The 11,737-nt window shown below is 28.1% G+C and overlaps 1 protein-coding gene across 2 annotated transcripts in view; it reads right to left on the bottom strand.

The window, feature by feature from the left end:
• Window positions 1-11,605, bottom strand: part of LOC111615835 — a 17,858-nt gene extending 6,253 nt beyond the window's left edge. Inside the window, exon 1 of one of the 2 annotated variants that reach the window (XM_023357267.1) lies at window positions 11,333-11,605. Coding sequence is in view for 1 of the 2 variants with exons in the window: in XM_023357266.1 (XP_023213034.1) it covers window positions 641-668 (28 nt within the window). In the remaining variant the exon portion in view is untranslated. Of the gene's footprint in view, window positions 1-640; window positions 898-11,332 lie in introns of those variants that run through there. The other variant, XM_023357266.1, reaches the window with a different exon arrangement.
• Window positions 11,606-11,737: the final 132 nt, after the last annotated feature.

The following is an 11,737-nucleotide window of genomic DNA, read 5'->3' on the forward strand; positions in this document are numbered from 1 at the left end:
ATCTTCAAAAAAAAAAAAACTAAATTAATTGTTAAGTTCTACTTGTATATACTCTTATGTTTATACGAAAATATTCCCCGACTTAAAGAAAATAAAATCTCAATTTACACACACACACACAAAAACAAAAAATACAATTAAAATAAGGAACAAAAGAAATATATATTTCACTTAATTTTAAACGTTTAATAAACTTAATTTTTTAATAAATTTACAATAAGTGAAGGGTTTAATCTTGGAATTTAATTACAACGCGTCTTATATGATTGATTACTCGATAAAAATTCAAAAATTTAAAAATTGAAATTCGTCATAAAACGCTTTAAAAAAATAATAACGCTGATTCGTCGATTTAACAATGAAAATGACATCACGACTAAACTAGCCAATTATGATCGATAACGGTATATTTATATATATATTAAAAAAAAGGACATTATATTTACTTTATAAATTATTTTATTTTATAAATTTTAATATTTTAAATCATCTAATAATTTAAATATCTTATTTATAATCGAATGTACGCGTTAGACATTGATTTATGCGGCGATAAAGCTAACCCTAACCGGTGATAGGGAATAGAGGATAACGCTTGTAAACGATTGCTTTTTTAGATAAAAATAAAGCTATAATTTACCTTTAGTTTGTAACTGAGCGGAAACCATGTCAACTTTTCCATCGAGACGATCTCAGAATGAGAGAAGCACATTTTAGCAGCCGACAAAGACCGACCACCATTCTCGATTCTGATTGGTCGAACGGAAGTCGTCAAACCTGACAGGTGGGATGGTCTTATTCAGAGCACGAGGGGGTGACTCACACACTAAGGGAATATTCCCCAAACAAAGGGAAATTCGAGTTTTGTTTTTGGAGTATTTTAAAAATGTAATATAATAAAAAAAAATTTTTATAATATAATCGAAGAATTTTATTATTATTATTATTATTTATTACGGCAGTGATTTTACGAATAGAGTAAAATCTTTTCTAGAAAACGCTCGATTATATCTTGTTAACATGCATCGAAGCATATCGATCTGCTCCGTTCTGTCCATAGATTATCTTCGTAATTGTTAATTTATCTTCCTGCCAAAAAGAAATCCTTAATATTATAAATGTTGTAACTTTTGTACACTAATTTAGTATATGGAAAGAAATCTAAATAATGATTTACTGCTTACTCTTATAACAATTTATAGTTTACACACTTAATAACTTGTACTGTAGTACATGAATAATTAGTAAACTACTATTTAAGATTCTTTCTTTCTATTTAGGCCTATATACAAAAGTTTTTGCATTTAAGATTTTAAAAAATTGTTCTATTTATATGTATATGTATATACAGTATATATACAAAACCTCTAAATAACGACCACCAAAGGAAACAAAACAATTTTTCCGCTATTCGGGATGTCCTTTTTTTGGAAGTTATAAAGTTATACTATAAAAAATAATAAACAGTTTTGTGAAATTTACACAAAAGAATTTTTTAATAATTATTATTTAAGTAAATTAATTAATTTATCAAGACTTTCAGGCACCACTTCACAATTCCTTACTTACATTCCTCCAGAGAGATGTTTTCAAAGTATTTTATTACTATTTACCACGCTAAAATTCGTGATTTATGTTAAAAATGAAATTATATAACTGCATTAAAATAAAGCGAATTCATAATTACAGAGCGTTTTGTTGAAAAATTACATCCCAAATAATAATAATAATGGAAACATACCGATAGACGTATAGTATATAAATATTTAATTAAACATAATTTAAACTATGAGACATTTCTTTTATAATTTATCCTGAATTTTTATATACCAAATAACGATTCTTGGGTGGAGTCTTCCGCATACCAACACACATCACGTGTATCACAACTTAGGTACGATCTTCGTTTAATGAATATTTTACAGGATTACAAAAATACGATTTGAATTCTTACAACATCCCATAATTAGTAAATGCTGCACTTATTATCTAAAACGATTTTTGGCTTTCACACGATGGCGAGAGCATTCGAGGAATTTTTGTAAAGAAGAAACACTAGATTTTCATTAGTTGGACCAACTCCATAAAAAGATTATAGAATAATTATTTGCTAAGTTACGGCATATATTAACATCCATAGCGTGTTTATTAACGGATTCCAGTTTCCGTTTCAATTATTTCCGGCCGGAAAGAAGAATAAGGAAACGGTGTATAGTATTTGTTGTTACGGTAGAACATCGTTGACACCCTTTCGTATCAATCGGTTTTTAACGTCACGCTACGTACAATCAACCGTTTGCATCTCGTAAGCGACACGAGGTGTCTTTTCAAGTAGAGGAATTACACACTTTGCTATTCATGACAAAACAACGGAAGCTTTTCAGTTTACGGTTCTTGATACGGACCAACAACCGAAGCAAGATGGCGACCGATAACTTCATCCGTTTTTTCCAATTCAGTATACGCTTGCTTCGTCCTGTTGTAAATGCTATTTTGGTAACTATAGCATTTAGATTTTAATCTGTATATCCGATAAAAATTTTAATATCTTCTCTGCTTGTCTGCTTGTTGCTAAACAACTGCCGACAATAAATACTGTATTCTACTTTTATTTACTCTCGTATATAATAAATAAATCATTTAAATTTTAAAAATATAATTAGAGAAACATTAAATAGTTTATAATTATTTTTTTAAAATTGTTACTAGTTACTATGGTCTTTAAAATTTTAATTAGGATATATAAATTTAAATAATTATATTGTTTTTTTTTCGTTGCTTAACAACTATTTGTAACAAACATTCCGGTTCATGATTGTACTCAAACAAGGACAGGAAGATACGTATTAGGAGAACCCCCTGGTCTCAGAAGGCCTGTGGTGAGGGCCTCTTTTGGAGGTTCCATCGGGGTCGGATTTACATACTGTATAAGATAATCAAGCTACGAGAGTAGAATTAAAGGCCTCACACTATTATTATTATTATTCGATAGAGCACGANTGTTTAGGATAAATTAGGACAATTATCATTTGAGATAATTGTCGGAATTTATATTAAAATAAATTATAGATTACTCTATAATTTTATTATTATTATTATTATTTATTACGGCAGTGATTTTACGAATAGAGTAAAATCTTTTCTAGAAAACGCTCGATTATATCTTGTTAACATGCATCGAAGCATATCGATCTGCTCCGTTCTGTCCATAGATTATCTTCGTAATTGTTAATTTATCTTCCTGCCAAAAAGAAATCCTTAATATTATAAATGTTGTAACTTTTGTACACTAATTTAGTATATGGAAAGAAATCTAAATAATGATTTACTGCTTACTCTTATAACAATTTATAGTTTACACACTTAATAACTTGTACTGTAGTACATGAATAATTAGTAAACTACTATTTAAGATTCTTTCTTTCTATTTAGGCCTATATACAAAAGTTTTTGCATTTAAGATTTTAAAAAATTGTTCTATTTATATGTATATGTATATACAGTATATATACAAAACCTCTAAATAACGACCACCAAAGGAAACAAAACAATTTTTCCGCTATTCGGGATGTCCTTTTTTTGGAAGTTATAAAGTTATACTATAAAAAATAATAAACAGTTTTGTGAAATTTACACAAAAGAATTTTTTAATAATTATTATTTAAGTAAATTAATTAATTTATCAAGACTTTCAGGCACCACTTCACAATTCCTTACTTACATTCCTCCAGAGAGATGTTTTCAAAGTATTTTATTACTATTTACCACGCTAAAATTCGTGATTTATGTTAAAAATGAAATTATATAACTGCATTAAAATAAAGCGAATTCATAATTACAGAGCGTTTTGTTGAAAAATTACATCCCAAATAATAATAATAATGGAAACATACCGATAGACGTATAGTATATAAATATTTAATTAAACATAATTTAAACTATGAGACATTTCTTTTATAATTTATCCTGAATTTTTATATACCAAATAACGATTCTTGGGTGGAGTCTTCCGCATACCAACACACATCACGTGTATCACAACTTAGGTACGATCTTCGTTTAATGAATATTTTACAGGATTACAAAAATACGATTTGAATTCTTACAACATCCCATAATTAGTAAATGCTGCACTTATTATCTAAAACGATTTTTGGCTTTCACACGATGGCGAGAGCATTCGAGGAATTTTTGTAAAGAAGAAACACTAGATTTTCATTAGTTGGACCAACTCCATAAAAAGATTATAGAATAATTATTTGCTAAGTTACGGCATATATTAACATCCATAGCGTGTTTATTAACGGATTCCAGTTTCCGTTTCAATTATTTCCGGCCGGAAAGAAGAATAAGGAAACGGTGTATAGTATTTGTTGTTACGGTAGAACATCGTTGACACCCTTTCGTATCAATCGGTTTTTAACGTCACGCTACGTACAATCAACCGTTTGCATCTCGTAAGCGACACGAGGTGTCTTTTCAAGTAGAGGAATTACACACTTTGCTATTCATGACAAAACAACGGAAGCTTTTCAGTTTACGGTTCTTGATACGGACCAACAACCGAAGCAAGATGGCGACCGATAACTTCATCCGTTTTTTCCAATTCAGTATACGCTTGCTTCGTCCTGTTGTAAATGCTATTTTGGTAACTATAGCATTTAGATTTTAATCTGTATATCCGATAAAAATTTTAATATCTTCTCTGCTTGTCTGCTTGTTGCTAAACAACTGCCGACAATAAATACTGTATTCTACTTTTATTTACTCTCGTATATAATAAATAAATCATTTAAATTTTAAAAATATAATTAGAGAAACATTAAATAGTTTATAATTATTTTTTTAAAATTGTTACTAGTTACTATGGTCTTTAAAATTTTAATTAGGATATATAAATTTAAATAATTATATTGTTTTTTTTTCGTTGCTTAACAACTATTTGTAACAAACATTCCGGTTCATGATTGTACTCAAACAAGGACAGGAAGATACGTATTAGGAGAACCCCCTGGTCTCAGAAGGCCTGTGGTGAGGGCCTCTTTTGGAGGTTCCATCGGGGTCGGATTTACATACTGTATAAGATAATCAAGCTACGAGAGTAGAATTAAAGGCCTCACACTATTATTATTATTATTCGATAGAGCACGAAAGGCCTTAAAATTACATATCTACGGATCTCATCAGTGAAGCCATATTTTTCAGAGGTGCTCTAGTAACACTTTTAACAATTATATTGTAAAACAATTAAATAACGATAAACATTATTTTAATAAATATGAAATTCTATTTTTAAATCGTGTAAAACAGAATCATATTACTAAATTATATTAATTCATTTATAGGCAATGACACTTCGACGTAGCCTACTCTTAAAAGTCGATCATGTTAATCGTTTTACTCTAATAATTCATAAAAATGTATTATGTAATCTGTAAATATTAACGTCAAACTTACTTCAAAAACAAATATTATCATATTGGTTCACACGTTATAGCTTATATATTAAATCAAACACGTTTTCAACATATTAAATCAAAACAAAATCATATAAACACATTTATAAGAGTGATATTGCTGTTGCTATTTTTAAATTAAAGGTTATAAAATATATTTTTAATAATAAAAATAATGATTAATTAATAAAATTAGTTTTGTAATAATAAGTTTGACTTTTATTACTATTATTATTGTTTATTAAGAGTCATTAAAAATTAAGAATTGATAATAAATATTCTTAATATTGTAAGCGCCTATTATCTTAAGGGTGAAAAGGGCAATTGCTTGGGGCCCCTACCAATCTATTATAAGAAAATATTTCCCCTAATTCGAATTTGTGGGGGCCCCACGAAGCTATAACGCGCCACTACTTGACTAAACCCATTATGGGTGTTATTAAAAGAGCCCCATAGGGCGAAAAGAGTAAAAATTGTATCTTATATCTACCGAAAGTGAATATTCCAACAATACAATTACTGAATTATAATTATAATTAATGAATTAAACATAATTAAATAAAATATTAAGACTCTTTAACAAATTATTAATTAGAAGCGTTGTCATGGAATATTAATTAACTCTTCTAAATATTAAATGAAACACTGACGTGATATAACAAAAGCAATATATAGAAACAATGTTATCAAACCCGTCCGAATTACATCTGTCACAATATTGTAAAGATTAAATTTGAAATGATCACTCTCGGTTCTGAAGGGAACATATTAATGCCATCAACGATATCACAAGGTATGTCACATTCAACTAATATTAAAGCTTGGAAAATTCTTGTGAACAATACGAAAATGAAAATTTGATTAAGTTTTAACTTGAAGGAATTACATAAAAAACATTCCAAATAAATCGGATTTCTTTATCGATTTACAAGGTTGAAAGATTTCTGTCTGTAAATTTACAAAGATAATTTAAGTAGATTTATTATTAATTAAGATTTTGCATTATTTAATTGTTTATAAAACTTCGTAGGAAATTATATAATCGTCAATCGATATACATTTCGTCTACTTAAGTTCTTAAAGTTAAAACTTGAATATCGTTCCAAGAATTTGGACGATTTTAAATAATATTTAGCCAACTGGTTCAGGTCCAAATTTTCTACATTAAGAAGCGTGGGGAGGGGGTTAAAAAAGGCATTGAATAGTCTCTAATTTTGAACGAAAATCGGATAAAATCTGAAGAATCAATGTATACTTTTAACATCATTTTAAATTACTACAGTTGCATTAATGCTAGACAATTATGATTAATACCAATCATTATCATCTCGGTAAAATTAATAGCCAAATTAGCTTTTCTTCATAAGAGTAAAATGCAGTTTTACTAAATTTAGCTACAGAACAAGAGAGAGAACACCCAAATAACAACTGATTCTTGCCAAAATCGTTTATCATTTCTTAAATTATTTAATCACCCACTGATTAAATGCAACAACAGAAATGAAACTTTTATAAATCGAATATAAGAAGTAATAAATTAAATAAAATTAAATTATTTTCATTAACAGATTAAACATTGGACGAAGTAGTTAAGACATCAGTCTATGGCTCTGGGGAATCCCGAATCGAATCCGAGCTGTCTGTTTCGAATATATCGAACCCTTCCCTCACCATCCATTGTGGTCCTGGCTGTCTAAAGCTCTACTAAATAGAAAAATTAAAAGAAAAATAGATTAAATATTAACATAAATGTATATATTAAGTAGCCATTTTTTGCTTGTATAATCCTAAAGGAACGAAGAAGAGGGAGAAGAAGTAAATTTTTTTTCGAACTGGAAATAAACTTTGGACGTTGTAATGAATGTTTGACATGCTTTTTATATTGTCAGTTAGAAAATATTTACTGTTTGATGTATTTCTTTTATTCTGTAAAGCATTATACGAAGATGAAAGGCATTAATTATAATAAAGAGAAGCCTGTCAAGCAAGTTAGCTTGAATTTTATGGGATAATGTGAGATTATAGCTCTTATTAATGAATAGCTTGTTGTCAAGGTAGATTTTATGCTTTGAATTGTAATAAAGTATGAAAGTGGTTATAGATATTTTGCTCGATGGCTAATAATAAGATAATAGTAGCTAATTATCGGTATTAAACTAAATTATATATTCTACTTAAGTGTTAAATCATCCGAAGTGGATTGTTATGAATAAAATATTTTATTGAATAGTTTTAATTCGCGATGAAAGTCTATTAGAAAATTAATTACTTCATATGTAATCTGATTACAATTAAGGAAATATTTTAATTTATAAAGTGGAATTAAACCATTCAAAAAATGGAATTTGTTACGATCTCAAATCTTCAAAAAAAAAAAAAAACTAAATTAATTGTTAATTTATACATTAAAAATTATTATAAAAGTAATTAATATTTGTTTATTTATATTTATGTAATTGTTTTTTATAAGTTTAATTTTGTTTATAGCAATTTTCGTAGTTAGTAAGATCATTACATTCTAATTTAATTAAGCGTGTCTTGGATGCTCTGGGATACAGAGCTGTCAGTCAATAAACATTTCCAATAGCCATGACTTCTGTCTGCAGAAACTTCTACTTTATTGGAACCTGTTTATAGTATGAGAGCAGCTTCAACTTCCATACAACTCCAGAATATCATGCCTAAATATTACTTGTACATTTTATATAATTAATTTTCTATATTAATAATTTATTACTTATTTTTAATTAGATATTTGTAAACAAATATAATTATCGAATATATTGAAATTACTGTATTCTAATCAAGTTTTAATATTCTGAATTTCTCCAAAACTAATGGTTTTATATACCTATATAGTGTACTATAATTAATATATTCTACTGTATTTTTATTAAAAAAAATAATAATAAACCAGTATATTTATATTTAATCTTAGAAAAATCTAGATATTTTCTAGTATTTTATATAAAAAGTTTATTATTTTTCTACACAGAAGCTATTAAGTTATATTGCTAGAAGAATCAATTCTGAATTACAATGAAACTAAACACTACAGCATACTAAAATATAAAAAAAAAGTATTGTTTTTTCCCCCATATGAGACAGTATAAACAAAGCATTACTTTAATATAAGATATACTTGAGTGTTTTGAGAATTATATCGTAGAAACTAATTTATAAAAGTAACACCAATTTCAACCATTTTTATAGTCCTGACTTTGATAGTTTTGTTTGGAAACAGCAACTAACAATACAAATAGTTGAAATAATATCAATTTTTATCCTTTTTTATTGCACTTTATGAACTTTTTTCCCAACAAATTCTCTAGAGGAATGGAATTTTTTTAAACTTGTTTTCCATTCTATTTCATGGTAGAATATATCTTATAAATAATATAAAGTTATCTAAAACACAAAGGAAATAATTCTGGAAGTTAAGAAATATCTTTTAGAAAATAAATTCTAAAAATAAATGTATCAAATAGCAAAAAATTTGAGGGTTTAACGTTACGAGGCGGAAACAAACACGCCACAGGAAACACATTTCGGAGGAATTAAATATTAAGAAAAGGTATTACGTAGCATAACGAAGCGCATAAAACGATATAAAACATTAATGAAACTAGACAGCTATTAAGTCTTTAAGTAAAAGCGAAGAATTTAAAATTATTACATTTCCCCCTCCGTCCCTTCCTCCCTCAACACATTTAACACCATTCATTCTTTGTAGTAAAAATATTAATAATTTACATGTATACAGGAACACACAATTTACATAAATGCATGAATAATAATAATATCAGAAAAATTAGCATATTCATCCATGTGATAAATTATCTTAGAAGGGAAATTATTATATTGTAAATTTATAAATTATAAATTAAGAAGGAAATTAAGTAAATTATTATTATTATTTTTTCTTCGGTTTGTAGCTATTCCAAATTAAAAATTGATCGCCGATGTTATTTATTAACGAGGGAGGAAGATAGGAGACTTCTATTAGAAGATAAAGAGATATCACGCTAAATCCCATGAGTGTGCCAATAATATAAAACGAAGCCAACCCAAACCAGAACACTTGTTATATTCTAAAACATTGATCTTCTGAAGCCAGTGAAGGATGAAGATATTCTCAGCATAGTTTGCTCTACCATTAATGATTAATTGTCTATAAGGAAGATAGAAAAAGTTCGATTTCTCTTCCATTTAGATGCATTCTTTCCATCGTGTTAACTTCGTATAGAATTTTTAGATAAATTATAATTATCTTTATCAAATTTATCGTTTCGTAAACTCTGACCTTTTTTTTTAATAGCTGGATGGAGGTTAATGCATCAATCTAACGATCTGAGGAATTGAATCTGGGCCATCAAAAATAGCAAAAATTTTGGGGGTGGTCTGTCTGGATTGGTGAGATGTGGCAAATGCAACAAATGGGCGATCTTCCAAGAGAGAGGATACCTTTAAGTGGACTTTCTAAGGAAAAATTGACCTTATTTAGGTGTTAGGCACGTGAAGAAAACTGGAAAACTCTACGTTGGTGAGGTGCGAACCCAAGACCAGTGTTTTTATCCATTCGGTTACTGGTTTTCCGGATATTTCGGGCCCCATTCTTCACTACTCCCCATTGTGAGTTTGGCTGAATCCATAATGGGAATGAGGAAAACGTCCTTTTGATGTCCTTAGGGAGGAAAGAGTTTTTAAGAAAAACCTCCCAGAAGTTTTAATTTTATTATTATATTTTTTAAAATAAAATTTATTAGATTTTTAGTTTTTAATATATGATGATTTCTTGGAGATTCGATTCAATAAAACTATATTCTTCTACTTCCTATACTTCATCGAAAACATAAAAGTTCCAATCTCTGTGTCCATTCTAGCATCTAGGCTATAAATTTCCTAAATTCTCTCTTTCTCTCTCTTTTCTCTATTGAGTCAAAAAGAGCCAATATCAGTTACTTTCAAATTGTAAGATGAAAGAAATTCAAACTGACAATCGGGACGAACTAAATATAATTACAGAACACCCCGACAGCATGATTCACTCTCGTTTCCATAGCAGAAGAGGACTAGAATAATGAGAAAATAATACCAAAACCTCAAAAAATAGAAAAATTTCTTAAATTTTCGAGCAGTAATATATTAAATCATAAGATTTTTATAGTTTATTAAACAGTCGAACCTCCCATAACGACCACCTCTTAACAACGGCCATTTTCCCAGAACATTTAACAAAAATGTATAAAAACAACTTCAATGATCTGTTAGGTCCTTTGTTCACAGGTTTGACATTAATTAAAAACAATTAATTTTTTTTTAAATAAATAAATTGAATCTTTATTATAGTAATTTATCATCAAAATATTAAGAATGGCCTTACGAAACGATTCGTTACTAGGTGAATTAATTCAATCACACTACGAACAATTTCCTTCCTTGGATATAACGCTGTAGTTCTGTTTAGTTACATCTGAGACACGTGTAATTTACTGAAACTTTAATTAATCAAGCATGACTTAAAACAGATATTACTGGACTGCTTAGTCAATTTATATTCTAGAATCCACTTTAATAATTAATTTGCTACTTCGTGCAAACAGTTACACAAAATTCCCAAGTGTATTTATTATTATTATTATTATTATTATCATTCTTAAAAACTCGAATTAATTATTAATATTTCGACTTCAACATCGGAACTTTGTTTCTAATCCGAGTTTTCAGTTGAAAGCTTTTATAAAAAATTTAAAATGTATTCCTTTTAAAAATTTTAGATAGAAACTGGATCACGAACGAACAAACAGACAGACAGAGAAAAAAAAAAAAAATGTTAGAAAGTTTTGAAACGATCCATTTGAGGCCTATTTCCTTACCTTCGTGAATAGTAAAATGGTTGAAAATTAATCCTCTTTTTAAGAATAGATTTATTTTATTATTATTTTTTTCTTTTCCTCTAGATATTTGATATGAGCCGTTTCAAGTGCAGCTTTCTATTCTGACTTTTAAATCCAAATCGACTTCGGGATTGAAAACTCTTATGGGAGATGGAAGAAAACATATTCTGATATTACAATTCGTGTTCTGTGCCAGATTTTCTCGTTTTTCCAATATTCTCTGCCAGTTTCTTCCTGCAATTGAAATTCGTATATAGATCTTAGTATTCAAGCTTAATAAAGACATGATTTTGTGCATGAAGTAGAACGTATAATAATGAAAAATTTACTATTAACTGTATTATTTTCTTTTAAAAAAAATAATAATAAACCAGTATATTTATA

Source organism: Centruroides sculpturatus, unplaced genomic scaffold (assembly GCF_000671375.1).
Source record: "Centruroides sculpturatus isolate CEXI.00-Female unplaced genomic scaffold, Cexi_2.0 scaffold2752, whole genome shotgun sequence".
In the NCBI taxonomy this organism is placed as follows: Eukaryota; Metazoa; Arthropoda; class Arachnida; order Scorpiones; family Buthidae; genus Centruroides; species Centruroides sculpturatus.